Source organism: Portunus trituberculatus, chromosome 13 (genome assembly GCF_017591435.1).
Source record: "Portunus trituberculatus isolate SZX2019 chromosome 13, ASM1759143v1, whole genome shotgun sequence".
Lineage (NCBI taxonomy): Eukaryota > Metazoa > Arthropoda > Malacostraca > Decapoda > Portunidae > Portunus > Portunus trituberculatus.
Window position 1 is genome coordinate 9,350,320 of NC_059267.1, and position 22,139 is coordinate 9,372,458.

Here is a 22,139-nt window from a genome sequence, read left to right on the forward strand (position 1 = left end):
CCCGGTATATATCGCCCTCTGGGGAAGAGGCGATACCGGCACGTCAACAAAAATGGTGATTGACGACCATGTCATACAAGACATACAAAATGGGGCAGGATATGTAAATTTAAAAGGAAAATAAAAGTAAATTCCCATAATACATACCACCCTAAGGAGGGATTTTTAGCGGAGTAAACAAGACGGCGACAACCAAATGATCACCACACTACTTGTCTTTGCACACCACTATTGCATTTCTGCGCACTTCTCGTTGAGCAGAAAGAAACAAACAAAACTGCTACGTCCTCCATGCCATTAAGTAGCCACAGTATAGAAAAAGCAACCCAAGAGAGCCACCATATAGACACACAACATAAACACCAACTCCATCAAGTAGCTGCTGCAAGCGGCCACACGTCTGAACCCTGGAAGCGTCTACTGTGTTCTGTCTGAGCCTTGGTACCAGCCAAGGAGGTTTTATTGAAGGATATGCCACATGCCTATCCCACTGTACTAAAAAAAAGTGAAGGCAGTGGGTGGAGCTTATGAGGCGGTGGGCGGAACTTATGATCGCAGCTTACACCCAAAACATTGCCCTCTCCCGTGTTAATCAATGGGAAATTGCCAGTTTCTTTTTCATTACTAGAGGAAAACTAAGAAAGAACTGATGGTTTAACTTATGTAAACCACATTATAGTTTCCTAAATATGTCATGTAGACCTGTTATTAACAGTGTTAGTCCAAAATAGATGCAATATTGAAAGAAATGCAGCAGGACGTTTCTGGGAAAAATTATGGCAAAAAGATGACTTTTCTCGTTTAATGCATGACAAGGAATAAATAGTGAAGTAAAATTTCAGTGATTGATGCTTTTTCCAATGAACAGTGACATGAAATCACACATCATTCTAAATAAAAGAGAGAGAGAGAGAGAGAGAGAGAGAGAGAGAGAGAGAGAGAGAGAGAGAGAGAGAGAGAGAGAGAGAGAGAGAGAGAGAGAGAGAGAGAGAGAGAGAGATTATTTTAACGTGTTAAGTATCTGCTATACCAAGGAAAATCAACCTTCAGGCCATTTCACCTGATATACAGTTTACTTATCCTTCACTGAAATGCACATATATATGTACATGTCTACATCTATACATGCACATATGTACATGACCTTGTTTAGTCATACGTTTGCCCCAAAGACAGCTTCACACCTCTCACCCAAGTCCACCAAAGCTGGAAAACACTGTATTATCTCATTTGTATGTATGATTTACCATCTAAATCTTCATGGCACAGTATGCCACGACAATTGTGAATCTTTTAAGGTCACATATATGGCAGGCAGCCTCGAAACATGGACATAAGACTGAAAATAAGGAGTGTATCTCGGACGTTCCCTTGTATTTTAATGGGTGATTGGTAGTGTCTTGGATGTAAGGGGGGCAGGGGCAGCACTGGACCAATAGCACGCTAGCTTCACTTTTGTGACGTCATGCTGCCTACTTGTAATATAACCTCCTTGGTACCAGCGCATTGAAAGTCATGCATGACGTCACACTGTTGGACAGCGCAGCCGGTGAGGAGTGACATGTATTTCAAAACAAGCAGTATGATATGCATTGCTACTCAATGAAAAGGAAAACATTGTAGTCTTGATAATCAATTATTGAGGACTAAAGTATTCCTGACAAAAGCCACTTTATAGCATTATGGGGCATCCTGTACTGCCATGTCCTCTCCAGTGTCCACTCACCTGCACCAGCAACACCTGAGTCAAGTCTTGGTTCAGCAGCAGCCCACCATATGTGGGAACACGATGCTTGAAGTCCCGGAAATCTTGAAGCATTTCTTCAATTGTTCCTGAATTGGGCTTGATCCTTACTCTCTGTCATGTTAAAAGTTATTGATGTTAAAAGCAGTCACATACTGTATAAAAAAGACTTACAAAGCATGCAAAGATATATCAGAATACAGCCAACTAAAGTCCCAGTTTAATTATACAGGAAAAGAATTTCCCTACATTTGCCTTATAAGACTCATACAAAGCAACAGTAACTACACATAGTACTTCTGCTATACCTACACCAGGCCTGTTCAAAAAGTATCCAACCATATTTCCTTCTCACAATCAGATGCAGCCAAAAGCTGAGGGCAATGCCAAGAGTAGCAGTTGTCCTTACTGCACAAATGTGATTTTTTGCAGCTAAGCTGGTTGAGTCAGCCACAGCTAAGCAGCAGCTGTTGGCTACATAAAACATGCTATCTGCATTAGCATTTTATACATTAATACAAAATACACTTAGCATTGTCACTGTTTCAAATTTTGCTAAAAAGCTTGCTGATGCTCAAGCTGAAATATATAAATCTTCAGATTTAGCAGGCTTTTGATGACAATGCTGCAGTAATCACACAAATGAAAAATGGCCTAGCCAGTTTAAAGATGGCAATGAAATCTGTGCCAAAAGCTGCCTTCAAGTGAACAATAGCACTGCCTTGACACTGTGCAGGACATGCTGAAGTGTGACAACAGTGATCCTGACTTACTGAAGTCTGTGACCATTAGTGAAGAGTCTTGGGTATACGGTTACAACCCAGGCACCAAGGCTCAGGTGTTGCAATGGAGATCTCCAGTATCTCCAAGGCCAAAGAAAGCAAGACAGGATGATGCTGAAAGAATTTCAATTGGAGAACTGAGAATACACCATGAAAAATGCAGTGGCACAACTGGTAGTCATTGCAAAGCAGGACTTCCAGGAAAGGTTTTCAGCAACGGGAGACTTGTTGGGATAAATGTGCGAAAACATAAGGGACACACTTTGAAAGATGTCATAGCTGAAACTCAGAAGGTTAGGTGATACTTTTCTGCAGCTTAAGGTCGGATACTTTGTGAACAGCAGGTTATAAAAAAAAACACATAAAGGATAATGATGAAAAATTTGTGCACGCACACACACAAGGATCACTATAACAGTGCGGTGTGTTGCACATCCTTACATTGAGCAGCTGCTGAGCAAATGGATCAAACTTGATATTGTTGAGTGAGTCATCTTCTTCAGCATACTCATCCAGGTAGAACCAATAGGCCAGCTCAGTCAAGAAGCACAGTGATATGGGATCCCCTAGCTCAGATTCCGGCGCATCCAGCAAGAAACGGCTGTTGCACACACATCTTTATCAGACAGGCCTTGCCACATCCATTCACATGTTACTGTAGTTATTCATCATTCTTAAAGCCTTTTTTTTTTACTTATTATTCACTATATTAAATAGCAATGCTTTTAGTCAAGAATATTACTAATCATCAATAACACTAAGACTTTTCATTATCAAAAAGATTTTATATAACAATACACTATTTTTTCACTCTTCAAAGCTTTTATAAAAAATAACTTGGTGTTTTTTATAATCTTCAAAACTATAATTCATGAAATGTAACAGAAGATAGCCTTGATTCTGATCCTCAGAATTGTTATTCATCCTATGAAACAAATATTATGTTGTTTCTTTTTCTAATCTTCACAACTATTACTGTTGAACCTCGATAACTGGACCCCAATAACTCGGATTTCGCGATAAGTCAGACTCTGACCAACCCAGGAACTAAAGTCTGAGTTGAACTGCCTGCCGACCTGGGTCTTCTTTTATTATCATTATTTTTTTTTTTTCACTTTCCTGTATCTTGTTTTCTATTGGCATTATCAAAAATCTACTTCCAACTTAAAATTACATTTTAGTTTACTCCAGCTTTATACCTGTCTCAAAATGACCTTTTGTAGTAGTACTATTGTGAGAGTTATATCATGTACAGTTGTCATGATGAAGGTAGTGAGAAAAATAGTGTCTAAAAAGATCATAACAGTCTTATGATACAGAGAGAGGCTGGAGAAGCGTGGCAGTGAGGCATGGGGGGAGACAAGGGGGTTGTGGAGTGGGAGATAACACGCCTGACGGAAGGGAGGAGAGGGCTCAAGGTCCAGCTGTCAGCCACAGTCGTCTTGCAATGAGCTAAATGACACACCTTCCCTCTTGAGGCCTGGCCACATGCTGTGTAGGGCTTGGGTCATACTATGACACAACTGCCCAAGACATTTAAAAATGGCTTCCTGGTGGGGAGGATATTTAATTATCAAAAAATAAAGTACACCATCTAGTAATCTAGGGTCTGAAGGTTCTAGAGAGACAATAGTAATCCCAAAAAATTTTAATCCTTCAAAATTAAATGAATAAACCTTACACCACTTCCCTATAGTCCGAGTTGAACTGCCTGCCCATTTTATTTTATTATTTTTTTTTATTTATTTATTTATTTATTTATTTTTTTTTTTTGGAGGGGGCAGGAATTCATATAAGTTGGACATTCATGTTTGTTGGACCAACCTTTCCCCCTATTAGTCCGAGTTAACGAGGGTCAACAGTATATGAAAATGCAGAGTTGGTCTACAGTTGAGTCAATGTACCACACTCCCTTCCAGTGTTTACCATTTTCCCTGTCTTGAATGCCCTGACCTGCCAGGAGCCTGTCAGTCATCAGATCAGAGGATTCAAGGTTGCTGGGCAACACAAGACAGATGAAGCAAGTGCAGAATGTTACTCAATGTCTACCATGATTGACAAAAGTTAGTTATTCCATGTAATGAAGAGCACAAGTGCCCACACATCAGTGATAAGTAAGGTGAATCACATTGCTCATCACTGACTGGGAATTCCTATGTGAGGATGATGACAAGATATATGGGAAGCCAAACACCGAAGACAAATAACTGGGTAAGACCTTGCTATGTCATCCAGGAGGTCTGTAGGGATGACGAAAGTGCTCTTTGTTGCTGAAGGGCGAGCCATCTGTCACTCTGCAAGAAACACACCATGGATAAACTCTCAAACTCTTTGCCTCAGTCTGCTCTTCCACCTCTCATCATTTGAACTTTTCAATAGGATCAAGACACATTTGGAAATATACTGCCCTTAACAATTACAACTTTCAATTCTTATATCTACTTATATGAGGTATGCTCTTTCAGTCCTGGTTTCTTGTAGCCTTTGGTCAGCCTCTTATTTAAACCATAAAAGAAAAAAGAAAAAAAAATAAAGCATGCATACATAAAGCATATAGAACACACCTTTTTGGTTAAAAAAAAATTGCCCTGCATCTAATATGCAGTTGAGACTTCCCATAGGCTTATCTTTCCCCAGACACTCACTAACCTAGCCCACAATTAGTACCTCTACCTACCCTAACTGCATGCATCATTATTTTATTGCGGTATTGTTATTATTGCCACCATTATTACTTTACAAACAGATTTTAGTAAAAATGATAGTAATCTAACCCGTGAGGCTGTGATGCATGTTTTGAAATATCAGCTGATCAGTCGGAACCCTGATTCATTGCCATCTGACAGTAACGATTAACAGCATTTTTATGATCATAAAGTTGACAGTAAAAGAAAAGAAGAAAATATATAAAAACGCCTATAAAAATAAAGAAAAAATAAGCCAGTAACAACAAAAGAAAAAAAACATCAGGGGAGTCGTTGCAAAGGCTATCCCACGACTCTACATCTGATTCCATCCAATCATAACAAAACCTATAAAAATAAATGATTAACACCATCACCACTATGGATGCAGGAGGAAAAATATCAAGCTACACAATTTCCTACACACTACAAGTGGTAGATTACTCTAAAGGCAGGTTCACACGTGCTAATATGTGACTGATATTTTATGTACAGTAAGCCCCGAATTTAGCGAAATCCAGCTTAGCGAAACCCTTATTTAGCGACTGTCTGGAAAAAGGCCAAGCCCTCAAGTTTAATGATTTTCTCTCATATTAAGCGAATGTACCGCGCTAAACTGTCCCACCTCCAGCTCACTCTGAGCCAATCGCGTGTCTGTTTGGCTGTGATGTCAGCCCCACAGTGCCTCCGGTATTCCCGCTTGACACTTGAGCTATTGTGTGTGTTAATCCAGCGTGTGAACTAATTTTTTGTGCTCCCATCCTCGCTGTTTAGCGAGTTTCGCTATCACCATGGCCTCCACTAGTGGTTCGGGGGGTGCTGATTCTCGTGAAGATGGCAATGTTGCAGCTGTAAATGGGGACTCGAAATGGGGACTTTGGGCGGACGAAAGACTGATTGGTATTTTTCCCTATTTAAAGTAGTATTCAAATTTGGCGAAATTCCAATTTAGCGATGGTTTCGGCAGACAAATAGGATCGCTAAATGTGGGGGCTTACTGTACATAGAGTTACTGACTTACAATAGGTGCCTAGCGACTGCAGAAAGCAGTCGCAAAACAAAACCAACATGTTGGTACAGGCAATCCCCGATTAACGAACATTTCCACAACAAAATTTCACTACAACGAATGTTTCCTTTTACTACCATCTGCTCACATAACGAACACCAAACTCGCTTTAACTATATTTTATCCAGGTAATTTTTTCCAAGTTTGAAAGCACCGCCATATCAGACAAGCCAACAGGCTTTTGAATACACCAGCGCCTCTCGTGGACAAAACGTGCACCACTCACTCACCTACCCTTCCCCACTTTTAGTTCAAAACAATAACAGCGTCCAGCAGCAGGTCATCTTCCCTCGCTCAACATGCCATCAAAACGCCCTGCAACCAGCCCTGCAATGTCGCCTAGTGTTGCTAAGAAGACCAGGAAGTCTCTTACTCTCAAAGGGAAGCTGGATATTATTCACAGAAACGAGAGAGGCAAGAAAACTAATAGCATTGCTCGCCACCATGGCTTGACTCCATCTACTGTCTCTACTATTTTCAAGTCAGCAGACTCTATTAAGAAGGCTGGCAAGACCGTATCTTCCTTGCAAGCTAAAAGAACCACCTGAACTTGTGACTCTGCAATGGATAAAATGGAAAGCCTCGTGGAAATGTGGTACAATAAGTTTTGTGTGCGGTACAATGATGCGCCTTTTGTTTACATTCCACAGGTTGACGGCTAGCGTCTTTCCTGCTCCACTCTCCCTCCCTTCATAAATTTAAGATCATCAACATTATAAAGTTACTTACATACATACATTAGTGTGCATTATAATGACTTAGTCTTAAATAAACTGCTTAAATGTTTAACTTCATAATTTTTGCTTTCATTAAACCTGTCACTGTACTATGATGTAATCTCACCTTGTTTACTCTCAATGGATGTTCAAGTCAGGGGTCAAACTTGTTATAATTGGTTCGCTTAACGAAAATTCATGCAACGAACATTATCCTTAGGAACGTACCCTGTTCGTTAAAGGGGGTTGCCTGTACAGTGGAGACTCAATACCCAAACGTCTATATAGTCAAATGTAAAAGTTCGACTCATACTAAAGAAAATACCTATTAGTCGAACGTCCATCCATGTGGCTGTAAACTACGGGTCTTTCCCCGCCGCCCCACGCGCCCCACTGGTCCACCGCAGCCAGTTGATCCTTCGCTGTCGTAAGAATAACATTGTCTTACGGTTTCTCTCCAGTTTTTTTTATTTTGCATTTAGAAGCTCACTATGGCAGCAAAGAGGCTTGTTTGTGGTGAGAATAACCCTACAAGAAAGAATGTTGTGACAACCATCAAAAGGAAAAAGGAGATTATTGATAAATATGAGAAAGGAGGAAGAATAACCGATCTTGCAGCTGAGTACTGTATGGCTAAATCTACAGTAGCCACAATACTGAAGAAGACAACTCATTTAAAGAGCTGATGTGTCGATTGGTGTGAAAAGGCAATTTAAGCAACCTACGGCAGTGGAAGAAATAGAAAAATTGTTGACTGTATAAACCAAAGGCAGATGGCTGGTGATTCTCTGTCAGAGGCCATAATTTGTGCAAAGGCTAGGCTGCTGCATCGTGATCTTATTTTTGATACTACATCTGACTCCAATGATGATTTCAAAGCAAGTAAATGGTAGTTTGTGAATTTCAAGAAAAGAACTGGAATTTAATCTGTTGTGAGGCACAGCGAGGCCGCAAGTGCTGACAGAGTTGCCACTAAGTAATTTGTGCCTGAATTTAAGAACTTTGTGGATAAGGAGCGCTTAAGCCCACAACAGATCTTTGTGATGAAACTGGCCTGTTTTGGAAAAAAAATACCAAACATGATCTATATTACAAAGGAAGAGAAGTGTTTGCCAGGATACAAGCCCATGAAAGACAGGCTAACCCTGCGTCAGTGCTAACAGCGACTGGAAAAATTCAACCGCAGCTTTTTTCTAAACTTGGGTTTGGCAATGGCTGGAACGAATTACCTGATTTATAGGTATCAATAGTCGAACTTTTTAATACTCGAACGGCCATTTGGAACTAATTAAGTTCGAGTATTGAGTCTCCACTGTATTGCATGTCAATTTGCGACGTTACTTACATTGTGACATCACGGAGTAAAGGTGGGTTTATACGTGCCAAGTTGCGAATGATATTTTATGTATGTAGAGTTTCCGACTCATTCCTTCTAGTCGGAAAGTGTCAAATGTAGCGCCAGGAAAGTATCGACTAGTTGGCGCCTTGGTGGGAAGTGAATGTAAACAAACAGCCAACCACCAAGATGTCTTCCTCCAGCGACGATGCTGAAGCTGTGGTTGCTCTTCTTTTGGCGTACCGGAAGAGTCATCAGAAAAGAAAATGCCTGTGGATACGTCCCTGGCTAAGTAGAAGGAAAGAAAAGAGTGTCTACCACACTCTACATTAGCCTACATTTGTCATGAGAAAATTGTTAATCTTAAGAAGACTATGCACAATTGCAATCAAATTAAATCTTGACAATTCTTCAATCCTCACCTCTAACAACACCCTGCATTGAGGGTGCCCCCTTGAGTTGTGAAACACAACGGGGAATGTTCAGTGAGATGACAACTAGCTTTAATGGAAAGTTCACAGGATCCCCTAAACTAGTGCTATTAGACCTCGCTGGGAGTAAATTATAATTTTAGTTGTCTATTACCACCTCCAATAAGAGTCCATAGTGTGAAGTAATTGAATACATATATATTCTTTGCTAATGAGTCACTACTGCTCCCAGTGAGTTCTAATAGCACTAGTTCAGGGGGTGCTGTGAACCTTCCATTAAAGCTAGTTGTGATCTCGCTGAATGTTTCCCTTTGTGTCTCACAACTCAAGGGGGCAGTCACAGCCTACCCTCTAAAGACAACTCTCCTTCTTCACATGCACTTACCACACATACACCCTTCACTCCAAATCAAAATTTAAAAAGAAAATGGGACCCGAAATAAATGCCTCGGAGTCCCCCTCTGGGTAGGGGACCAAAAATGTCCCCAGGTCGGACACCTCTCCTGTTGAAGACCACAAATGCCTTGACACCTCCCTCAATTTTTTCTACATTAACTTCTGCAACATTCACAGTCTTAGATCTAATTTTCAATCTGTAGAACACCACCTCTCCTTTACTAAACCTCCTCATCTTTTCTTCACCGAAACACAGCTGTCTTAGGCAACTGATAGTAGCCCCTTCTCTGTTCCCTCCTACTTTCTCTATTCTCATTTTCATTCCAAAGCTGGATGTTACGTCTATGTACGCAACGACTTAACTTGCTCTCGTGCCCACGCTCTTGAGTTTTCCGTATTTTCCACCATCTGGCTACGACTTAACAGTCACTCTCAAACTATATTCATCAGTGCTGTTTATCTCTCTCTTAACTCTTCTGACTATAGTAAATTCTTCGACTACTTAACTTCTAAAGTGGAGCACATTCTGTCCCTCTACCCTTTCGCTGAGATTTCCATTCTTGAAGATTTCAATGTTCACCACCAGCTTTGGCTTTCCTCTCCCTTCACTAACCACCCTGGTGAACTAGCCTTCAACTTTGCTATCCTCCATGACCTAGAGCAACTGGTGCAACACCCTACTCATATTCCTGACTGTCTTGGAGACACGCCCAACATTCTTGATCTCTTCCTCACCTCTAACCCTTCGGCTTATGCTGTCACCCTTTCATCTCCGTTGGGCTCCTCCGATCACAATCTCATTTCTGTATGTTGTCCTATTTCTCCAATCCCTCCGCAGGATCCCCCAAAGCGAAGGTGCCTCTGGCGTTTTGCCTCTGCCAGTTGGGGGAACCTAAGGAGGCATTATACTGATTTTCCTGGAATGATTACTGCTTCCATGTCAGAGACCCATCTCTTTGTGCTGAACGCATAACAGAGGTGTTAGTGTCTGGCATGGAGGCGTACATTCCTAATTTTTTTTTCTCAACCTAAACCTTCTAAACCTTGGTTTAACTCAGCCTGTTCTCGTGCTATACATGATAGAGAGGTTGCCAACAAAAGGTACTTCAGCCTTCCATCTCTTGAATCTCATACACTTTATATCTCTGCCCAGAATCATGCCAAGTCTGTTCTTCAACTTGCCAAACACTCTTTCATAAATAGAAAATGTCAAAATCTTTCAAACTCAAACTCTCCTCGTGACTTCTGGCATCTAGCCAAAAAAATCTCAAATAACTTCACTTCTTCATCTTTCCCTCCTTTATTTCATCCTGATGGCACCACTGCCATCTCTTCTGTCTCTAAAGCTGAACTCTTTTCTCAAACCTTTGCTTACAACTCCACTTTGGATGATTCTGGGCTTGTCCCTCCCTCTCCTCCTCCCTCTAACTATTTCATGTCTACAATCAAAATTCTTCGTAATGATGTTTTCCATGCCCTTGCTGGCCTAAACCCTCAGAAGGTTTATGGACCTGATGGGGTCCCTCCCATTGTTCTCAAAAACTGTGCTTCCATGCTTGCACCTTGCCTGGCCAAACTCTTCCAAGTTTGTCTATCGACTTCTACCTTTCCTTCCTGCTGAAAGTTTGCCTACATTCAGCCTGTTCCTAAAATAGGGTGACTGTTCTAACCCCTCAAACTACCGTCCTATAGCTTTAATCTTTTGCTTGTCTTGAATCTATCCTGAATAGGAAGATTCTCAAACATCTGTCACTTCACAATCTTCTCTCTGATCGCCAGCATGGCTTCCGTCAAGGTCACTCTACTGGTGATCTTCTGGCTTTCCTTACTGAGTCTTGGTCATCCTCTTTTAGAGATTTTGGTGAAACATTTGCTGTAGCATTAGACATATCAAAAGCTTTTGATAGAGTCTGGCATAAAGCTTTGATTTCAAAACTGCCCTCCTACGGCTTCTATGCTTCTCTCTGCAACTTTATCTCAAGTTTCCTTTCCGACCGCTCTATTGCTGCTGTGGTAGACGGCCACTGTTCTTCTCCTAAACCTATTAATAGTGGTGTTCCTCAGGGTTCTGTCCTGTCACCCACTCTCTTTCTATTATTCATTAATGACCTTCTTAACCAAACTTCTTGCCATATCCACTCCTACGCTGATGATACCACCCTACATCTTTCCATGTTCTTTCACAGACGTCCAACCCTTCAGGAAGTCAACAGATCACGCGGGGACGCCACGGAACGCCTGACTTCCGATCTTTCTAAGATTTCCGATTGGGGCAGAGAAAATCTAGTAGTTTTCAATGCCTCAAAAACTCAATTCCTCCATCTATCAACTCGACACAACCTTCCAGACAACTATCCCCTCTTCTTCAATGACACTCAACTGTCTCCCTCTTCCACAATGAATATCCTCAGTCTGTCCTTTGCTCATAATCTTAACTGGAAACTTCACATCTCATCTTTTGCTAAAACAGCTTCTATGAAGTTAGGTGTTCTGAGGCGTCTCTGACAGTTTTTCTCGCCCCTCCAACTGCTTACTCTGTATAAGAGCCTTATCCGTCCCTGTATGGAGTACTCTTCGCATGTTTGGGGGGTTTCCAGTCACACAACTTTGCTTGATAGGGTGGAATCATAAGCTCTTCGTCTCATCAAATCCCTCCTCTGACTAACTGTCTTCAATCTCTTTCTCACCACCGAAATGTTGCATCTCTTTCTATCTTTAATCGTTATTTTCATGGTAACTGTTCTACTGATCTTGCTAACTGCATGCCTCCCCTTCTCCTGCGGCCTCGCTGCACATGGCTTTCTTCTTCCTCTTCTGTTCAACCCTCTAATGCAAGAGTTAACCAGTACTCTCAATCATTCATCCCTTTCACTGGTAAACTCTGGAACTCCCTCCCTGCATCTGTATTTCCGAATTCCTACAACTTGTCTTTTTTTAAGAGGGAGGTATCCAGGCATTTGCTCCCCTAATTCTAGCTGACGGTTTTGGCACTTTTTGCACTTTTAAGAGAGCCAGCACTCAAGTGGGCCTTATTTTATTTTTTTTTTTTTTTTTTTTTTTGCCCTTGGCTGGCCGTCTTCCCTGTAAAAAAAAAAAAAAAAAAAAAAAAAAAAAGTGTACACGACAGGTTGGTAGTGGACTCAGGGTCTTGTTACATCCTTTACCTCAAATAAAGAGAGAGAGAGAGAGAGAGAGAGAGAGAGAGAGAGAGAGAGAGAGAGAGAGAGAGAGAGAGAGAGAGAGAGAGAGAGAGAGAGAGAGAGAGAGAGAGAGAGAGAGAGAGAGAGACTGCCCACATGTTGCTCAGTTGCATGCTAAAGACTTGTGCATTCATCTGTGTTTTTATGTATGTATTTGTTTATATTTCTTTATGTTCGTAAGTGTGTGGGGGTGGCTGTGGGAGGTATAAATGGGTGGTGTGTATTTGTCTATAGACGGACACATTGCAGTCTGCTGCTATGTATAGTTAAGGTTTGCCAGTTTTATCATGTTTGACTTGTTACCTGTAAGATTCTTCTGACAGGTAGACTATAAATGACAATTCTAGTTAAAAGACAGCTGTATATTTGTATTAGTAAACAAAGACATTTATTTGAGTACAGTGGCAGATGTTTTTTTCTCAACTTCTGCACTGACAAGTTTAACCAATGATTTTGCAAAGAATATTTCAAATTATTCAGATACTAGACCCGCAGAATCATCACCCACTAGCTCCTAGGCTAAGCACTCGGGAACATTGTGCAATATGGAAAAATAAAATATATGTATCATTTCAATTTAAGGTAAAACATAACAGTGCATTTTTGGTAAGGCAAAAAATATTACAGTGCAGTGTCACCAGGCCAGATGAAACTTGAATTGATATTTATATTTTAAGGTAAAATACAACCGTGCAATTTTAGTTTAGACAAAATAGGGAAAAAGGCTTGTGACTTCCTAGAGTTTAATTTGAACCCGGGAAGGTACACTGCTTGAGGGGATTCAAACCCACTCAGAGGCCTGAACCCTAGATAACAAAATTGAAAACAATTAGGAACTAGCTAACTATTTTTTACTTCCAGTAGTAATAATTTGCTTTATTCTTTTGGCAAGTAAATAAAATTTAAACCACCAAAATGGATGAAAAATTTGAAGCAACCACAGATATTAACTTTCAGGATAAAGTTAATAAGATGAAACAAACCATGCAAGAACACCAGGCTAATTGGCAACTGTTAGGAGAAATTTTGGCAAAACTACAAGTTGAAATACCCAAACAAATAACCAAGGCTAGAGACATACCGATTTTAGAACTGAAGCATTTACATGGCTTGAAGTCAGCTAGTAGGCTGATTTTATTTTTTGCACAAGTAGATTCATGTTCCACCTCAAGTGCAGAAAGAATGGAAGTGGCAAAATTAAGAGCAAGTGTAGAATTAGCAATTCCAGGCCCTCATTTCAAATAAATCCATCTATATTTGGGAAGACTTGAAAAGAAGTTTAAGGAAAGAATTTGCCATGGATGTTAGTTTTGATAGAGCTTGGCAGCAGAGATGACATGAAGTACGACTGGGCAGACAGCACACAGGCGTTTGTTATTGAATTCATTTGCCAATATTCTATCTTACAAACTAAATTTGATACTGAAGAGTTGCCAAACAGGGATCAGTTAATTAAGAAGAAACTATTAAGGGGAATGCCAACAGAGACCCATGACAAGCTGAGCAGTTTCTTAAAACAAGCAATACCATTAACACGTTCCCTGCAATACAACCCACGGGCGGGTCATCAGTTACTGTCCAGTGTTGCGATGCGACCCACCGGTGGGTCGTACAACCATTTTCACATACATCACACTTTAATCTTACTATTAATAGAAATTGGATTACATAATAAAATTTCAATAAACAGTATGTGTAGAAGGCCATAATAAACACTGATAAAAAATATGAAGCTTATTTTGTTTTTAGTGTGAAAATCATATGAAAAATAGTCTTCTTGTTTCCATATTATCCTTCTAATACATGTAAAAAACTACATTGTCTTGCACTTTTCCTTCAGAGCATAAAACGTTTCAATAACAAATCATTGAAACATATCACAGTTGGACTTTCCTTGACAAGCTTCAATGATTTTTTATTGAGTTTTTAATATTTTCCTGATATTATTTGGACAAATTGTGAAAAAAAAGTTGCCATTGGAAACCCTTTTGAGTTGTATATATAAATAAAAATAAGTAAAGAAACAAAACAGAATAAATAAAAAAATATCTGCTATAAAAATTAACTGAAAAATACTTTTCTTTTTCCAATACATGTATGAAAACTAAATCATCTTGCATTTTTCCTTCAGAACATAAAACTTGTTTATATCAATAATCCAGACTGAGATATTACAACTGAACTTTCCTTGATAAGCTTCAATAATTTTCCTTATCGATCTTTTCATAATTTCATAATTTTCCTGATATCATCTTCATTATCTTATTTTATCTTCTCTCTCTCTCCTGTTGAACAAAGTTGACCATAAAACCGTGTAGCCTTCATTTCCTAAATATGGAAAACAAAGAGAAAAAATATATAAACAAATATAGGAAAGGAAAAATATAGTACAGTATAGATGCACTGAATATCGACAAATAAAGTATATATCCACCGGTGGGTCGTATCGCAGGGAAGTTAAAAATCTGAATCCAGACGGCCAACAAATGAATTCAAAGAATGCATGCCTCACACACTTCCAGAAGCGGCCAATAGCTGGCAGTGCCGCTGCGGCAGGCAATTGTAAACAAGTCCAGGCGACGCAATTGAATACTGTGTATTGTCTGATATCAGTGAGCAAGTTTGTGCATATTTCAGTACAGTAAGCCCCACACTTGGTGAATCTCAGTTTGGCGAAATTCACTTTTGGCAGTAGGGTGGCCACAGACCATTGAGTGCACGCTTGGTGATTTGAATTCAAACTTGGCGGTCTCCTAGCGGCCACACAGCAAACCACGTGGCTACCCAGTGACGTCAGACCTCTCTCTAAACCTATCAGAACGCAGTGTGAGAGTCCCTTTCAGCCATTTTGTTTGTGCTACCCTGTTCTGCTAGCATGGGAACGAATTCTGGAGATTTACCGCCAACATGGCCTCTACCAGCAGTGGTACCGGTGGGGTTAAGGACAATGGTGGTGGCGGCAAGGACGAAAGTGGGCAAGGGAAATAGGTGGAAAATGGGAGTTAGAGCTTTTATATCATGTCTTATTATCGTAGCTTTATTTATTGTTTACTGGTTTGTTTTGTACATGTGTTCTAATATGTGAAAGCAAAAGATTTTATTTCAGCTCGAAAGATGGTATTTTAGGGGTCAAAAGAGGGACTTTGGCAATGACTAAAGACTGACTGAGGCATTTTCTAGGCAATTTATATGGTATAAAGAACTCGTGTTTGACGAAATTCGCATTTGGCGATAGTTTCGCAAGACTGATTAATTCGCCAAGTGTGGGGCCTTACTGTACCTTCCAAGGGTATTACGCATAAGTGAGTGACCCTAGTTGTGACTTAAAAGATGGAATTAATCCAAGAAAATTAGAGAAAGAAAAGAAGCTAACGTTTAGTGTGGACAAGGAAACTGTCGCACATTAGTATATCAAAAGATAGCTGGTAGAGTACTCTGCCAAATACTGCAAAGATGCATCATCAAGGTTGCATCCAGGTGCAAATAGGAGAGAATAAGATTAGGATTCCAAATAAGGAGACAGCATCTCACTTAAATGTTTTTATGTAAATGCCAGGAGTCTTAAGAACAAGAAGGACAAGTTATCTAGTTATATAGTTGAGGAGGACTTAGATGTTATATGTGTCACAGAGGCATGGGTAAATGAGGAAAAGTTTAGGGAAAATAGGAAAGAATATGAAGTAGATGGATACATTATGTATTTACACCAGAGAATTGATAGGATAGGTGGAGGAGTAGTTATTTATGTAAAAAAATCCTTCATTTCCAGTCAGGTTAATGATATTAAGGTAGATAACAGAGTAGAGTCCTTATGGCTAGATGTTAGAGTAAACAAAAGTAAGGTTATTAGAGTAGGAGCTTTTTATAGACCACCTAACCAGTCAGATGTAGACAACTTTATGGTAGATGAGATAAATAGGGGGTGTACTAGTCAATCAATTATCTTAGGGGATTTTAATCTGAAGTCAGTAAACTGGGAGAGGATGGTAGGAGATGCTAGTGAAAATAAGTTTATGGAAAGTTTTCAGGATAACTATCAAGTGCATATGGTAGATAAACATACTAGGGGGAGGAAGGTTTTAGACATAGTGCTAAGAAATATTGAGCATTGTTTAAAGGAAGTTGAGGTAGGAGAGACTTTAGCAAACAGTGACCATCATATAATTAGATTTATCATTAATTCCAGTAGGAATAATATAGTGAATAAGACTAGAGTCCCAAACTATCAGAAAGGCAATTATGGTAGGTTACGTCAGTTATTAGGAGAGGTAAACTGGGAAGATAGTTTTGGAAATAAAACTGCACAGGAGATGTGGGATATTTTTAAGGTTGTAGTAAAGGGTATAGTGATGCAGTGTATCCCTTACAAAGATATAAGGCAGAGAAACAGGAAGCCATTATGGTGGACTCATGAGATAGGTAGCCAGATCAGAGAGAAGAAGAGGGCATACAGAGAGTTGCAGAAAAGTGGGTACAGACAGGTCAGAGATGATTTGAGTAAGGTTATAAAAAAAAGTAAAAGGCAGGCAGAGATAAAACTAGCTAGAGCTGGGAGTAAAGATCCAAAAAAATTATATAGTTATTACAAGGTCAGTGATAAAAGAAACAAGGATAGGATTGGACCACTCAGAAAAGATGGTGTAGTAGTGGATCAAAATGAAGACATAGTAGAATTATTGAATGAACAATTTTCTTCAGTATTTACTAGGGAAAGAATAGGAAATCCTGTTACAAACAGTGCGACGAGTAGTTTAAGAGCTTTAGAAAATATTGATATAAAACCGGGAATTATTAGGAAATTTATTCTTGAACTAGACGATAGGAAAGCTAGTGGTCCTGATGAGCTACATGCCAGAGTACTTAGGGAGGGTGTAGACAGTATTTCTGAAGCACTTAAGTTAATCTTTGAAAGATCACTTAGGTTTGCTGAGATACCTCAGGACTGGAAGTTAGCTAATGTTACTCCAATATTTAAAAAGGTAGGAAGGATGATGCGAATAATTATAGACCGATCAGTTTAACTAGTATAGTATGTAAGATACTAGAGAAAATCATTAAGGGTAGTATTTGGGAGCATTTAAATGAGAATAGATTAATTAGAGATACCCAACATGGCTTTAGATCAGGGAGGTCCTGTCTTACAAATTTGCTCGATATCTTAGAATATATTACCAAGGAGTTAGATGATGGAAATAGCATAGATGTTATATATCTAGATTTTAGCAAGGCGTTTGATAAGGTACCGCATAGGAGGCTAGTGTACAAATTGAGACTACATGGGATAGGGGTAGGTTAGTTGATTGGATTAGTGAATGGCTTTCTGATAGGAAACAGAGAGTAGTATTAAATGGGGCAATGTCTGAGTGGAAGGAAGTGGTTAGTGGGTACCCCAAGGATCAGTGCTAGGACCTTTTTTTTCTTGGTGTACATTAACGATTTAGATATAGGAATTAGTAGCAAAGTATCAAAGTTTGCAGATGATACTAAGATAGCATGTGCAGTACAGGGTGAAAAGGACAATTACAGAATACAACGAGACCTGGACAGGCTGATAGCATGGGCAGACAGGTGGCAGATGGAGTTTAATTCTAAAAAGTGTCAGGTTATGCATTTAGGTAAAGACAACACAAACTTTAGCTATGAGATGGAGGGATGTTGGCTAGAGGCAGTAGAGGAAGGAAAGGATTTAGGAGTAGTGATAGACAGGACTATGAAATTTTCAAAGCAATGTTTAGAAGCAAGAAATAGGGCAAATAGGATCCTGGGTTTTATAAATAGAAATGTTAGTTATAAAAGTAAGGAAGTGGTGCGTAGCTTATATAATTCCTATGTTAGGCCCCATTTAGAGTATTGCATACAGGCCTGGTCACCCCATTATAGGCAGGATATCAACATGTTAGAAGCAGTTCAGAGAAGAGCAACTAGGATGATACCAGCATTAAAGCGCCTGGAGTATAGAGATAGATTAAAGGAATTAAACATGTTTTCATTTGTGAGGAGATGTATAAGAGGGGATATGATAGAGTTATTTAAAATGTTCTCAGATACAAACTACATAGATGTGAGATCTTTCTTTACCTTAGAGGAGGGAAATAGGACTAGAAATCATGGCAGGAAGATTAGAAAGCAAGGGTGGTAGACTTCTGGAATGCATTGCCAGAGAGGGTTGTAAATAGCACTAGTTTGACAATGTTTAAAAACAGATTAGATAAGCACTTAAATTTATTAGACTTATAATTTTGTATAGCGCTGCATGATAGTTTTTATAAGAAATTTACTATAGTTAAACAAGACATGATCCCCATGTATGGGGATCACAGATTGTAGAGGATTTCGCTGCAGGACTTAGCCCTGTTAATGGGCCAAATATTTAGAATTAGTATATAATGTATTGTGTACTTGTAAGTGTATCTTTAAGTACTGATGACGAGGTCGCTGTGCGACTGATACAGGATAACCTAGATGGGCCCTGGTGGCCCTTTGTTATCCTATTATTTATGTTAGGTTAGGTTAGGTTATGTTAAAAGTGGTTAAAGTGCACCAAAGAAAAAAAAGTAACGAGTGGAAAAGATGCTACATTAAATAGCGCCATCATGAAGTGGTACACACAGTAGCTAGAAAGCTGGCATAGAAATTGACATAAAGAATTTCTGGGAGAACGAGGAAGACAACAGCGGGTAATTGTAAATGGTACAAGTTCAGACTGGATGGAAGTGATAAGTGGAGTGCTCCAGGGGTCAGTGCTTGGTCCTGTCTTGTTTGCTATCTATATTAATGACCTCCCAGAAATAATTTTGTATGCAGATGATACCAAAGTGTTCAGAATGATAAAGGATGAGAAAGACTAGAAAATTACAGGAAGATCTCAATAGAATGAATGAATGGTCAAAGAAATAGCTACAAGGTTTCATCCAAAGAGATCCAATTTGATGAGAATTGGTAAAACAAATAGATGTATTTCAATATACTATGGATGAAGATCTGAACCTGATTAAAGTAGAGAAAGATTTAGTGGTGAAGATCGACCAGGAGTTAAATTTCCATAAATTTTTTATGGACAAAATATATAAAGCGAACATGATGGTTGGATTAATAAGGACATTTGTTAACATGGATAAGGAAATATTCAAATCCTTGTATGTGGCACTGAGGCAAAAGTACACAATAGGATCTCCCCCTTTTCCTCCATCCCATCCCCTCACCTGCCCAAGCAGGCTTGGGGGACTGTGGGGAATTGGGGGTTTTAAGGGGGGGTATCCAAAAGAGACGAGATATGACTACCCCAAAAAAATCTAAGGAAAAAAAACATCCATTTTTTTTTTTTTTTAGGAAATTTTGGAAAATGTAAAAATTCATGGATAATTTTCGTTGAAATTATCCTAACCTAACATAATAACGTGCTAGCCGGAGGGCTACGTCCCCCGGACCCCCTTAAACTATCTTAACCTAACCTAACTGTCCACCTAACCAAACCTAGACTAACCTTACCAGAAAAATTTGGAAAATGTAAAAATTCATGGATAATCTACACTGAAATTATTCTAACCTAACATAACCTGCTAGCCAGGAGGCTGCGTCTCCCAGACCCCCTCCCAAAACTAACCTAACCTTACCACGAACACTAACCCAGCCTAACCAAACGTGAAACAGCGTCACTAGCACGCCACACACTCGCCAACACATGAACACACGCACTAACTTGTATCCCTTCATACATGACTGATCATTGTGGGCTTTGATTCTGCAGGCACCGGAATATTAATTTAATTACTAAAGCCTTACAAAAGCCGTCCCCACATTAAAAACATCACAGACATGTTGTATAGTAAGTACTCTATCACCTTGCATGTTTGTTTCAATGATTAGAAAGGAGGTGCCATTCTTTACTTTTTCCGGTAAGAATGCTAGGTAAGACGCACTCCGCTACCTTCTACCACACCATCACTATCACTATCTTGTTAAGTAACTCACAGTGTATAGGAGACGTGCAACAACAGAGTGTCAGCATGAAGCAGCATACACACAGCTTCCTTGACGCGGCCGTGGTCTCACTCCCTCTTCCCCTGCGCAGGTAAACACAATGGCCAATGCTACGAGACCACGAGTACGACAGGCTGGCAGGTCCAACTGGCTGCAGACTGCAGATGGTCTTTCTTATGGCATTAAAATTAATGAAGCTTGGCTAATAGAACCAACTATGTTGTTCCGCTTTATATACTGATAAATAAACGAAACAAATAGAAAAACAAAATCTAAACGGAAAATAGAATCCCATCGGATATGGACATATCATAAGCCTATTTCTGACCAAAGTGAAAGTACGTGCTCTGAATGCACTCTTAAAATTCATGAATCAAATATATCTTAATCGATATATATATATATATATATATATATATATATATATATATATATATATATAATTTTTTTTATGCAAGAGAGAATTAAGGCTGCCAAGGACAACAAAATGTTATAAAAAAAAAAAAAGGCCCACTGTAACTCCAGGTTCCCCTAAAAAGGTCCAAAAGAGTTATCCAAAAGCCAGGAACAAAAGTCTTAACAAGATCGAAAAACAGAAAAGGATAGAGTTCCAGAATTTACCAGTGAAAGGTATGAATGATTGAGAATACTGGTTAACTCTTGTATTAGAAGGTTGGACAGAATACGGATGTGATGAAGAAGAAAGCCTTGTGCAGGGAAGCCGCAGGAGGAGGGGAGGCATTCAGTTAGCAAGATCAGGAGAGCAATAAGCATGAAAATAGCGATAAAAGATAGAAAAGGATGCAACATTTCGGCGGTGAGAAAGAGGCTGAAGACAGTCGGGCAGAGGAAGGGAGTTGATGAGACGAAAAGCTTTTGATTCCACCCTATCTAATAAAACTGTGTGAGTGGAACCCGCCAAACATGCGAAGAGTAGGTACTCTATACAGGGGCGGATAAGGCCATTGTACAGAATTAGCAGTTGGAGGAGAAAGAAAAACGGGCGGAGAGGCCGCAGAACGCATAACTTCATAGAAACTGTTTCACCAAGAGATGAGATGTGAAGTTTCCACTTAAGATTATGAGTAAAGGACAGACCGAGGAAGAGGGAGACAGTTGAGTGTCGTTGAAGAGGGGATAGAAGATTGTGAAGTGACAGATGCTAAAGTATCTTCCTAATGAGGATTGATTAAAAAACTTTAGAGAAGCAAGAGATTAAAGCTACAGGACGGTAGTTTGAGGGATTAGAACGGTCACCCTTTTTAAGAACAGGATGAATGTAAGCAAACTTCCAGCAAGAAGGAAAGGTAGAGGTTGATAGACATAGCTGAACGAGATTGGTAAGGCAAGGTGCAACCACAGAAGCACAGTTTCTGAAAACAATAGGATGGACCCCATCAGGTCCATAAGCCTTCTGAGGGTTTAGGCCGGCGAGGACATGGAAAACATCATTACGAAGATCTTTAATTGTAGGTATGAAATAGTCAGAAGGAGGAGGAGAGGGAGGAACAAGCCCAGAATCATCCAAGGTGGAGTTATTAGCAAAGGTTTGAGAAAAGAGTTCAGCTTTAGAGACAGATGAGATGGCAGTGGTGTCATCAGGATGAAATAAAGGAGGGAAAGAAGAAGTAAATTTGTTGGAGATGTTTTTGGCCAGATGCTAGAAGACACGAGGGGAGTTAGAGTTTGAAAGTTTCTAACATATTCTATTTATGAAAGAGTGTTTGGCTGTTGAAGAACAGACTTGGCATGATTCCGGGCAGAAATACAGAGTGTGTGACATTCAGGAGAAGGAAGGCTC

General features: G+C 39.7%; 1 protein-coding gene across 3 annotated transcripts in view; it reads right to left on the bottom strand.

Annotated features, from left to right (window-relative positions):
• Positions 1-20,567, bottom strand: part of LOC123503105 (m7GpppN-mRNA hydrolase-like) — a 40,275-nt gene extending 19,708 nt beyond the window's left edge. The window contains exons 1-5 of one of the 3 annotated variants that reach the window (XM_045252533.1): positions 20,330-20,567; positions 7,321-7,417; positions 4,745-4,820; positions 2,968-3,127; positions 1,727-1,858 (exon numbers count right to left, since the gene is read on the bottom strand). In XM_045252533.1, the coding sequence (XP_045108468.1) occupies positions 1,727-1,858; positions 2,968-3,127; positions 4,745-4,812 (360 nt within the window). In that variant the 5' untranslated portion in view covers positions 4,813-4,820; positions 7,321-7,417; positions 20,330-20,567. Of the gene's footprint in view, positions 1-1,726; positions 1,859-2,967; positions 3,128-4,744; positions 4,821-7,320; positions 7,418-8,340; positions 8,528-20,329 lie in introns of those variants that run through there. The other 2 variants (XM_045252531.1, XM_045252532.1) reach the window with 2 other exon arrangements.
• Between the last annotated feature and the right edge of the window lie 1,572 nt (positions 20,568-22,139).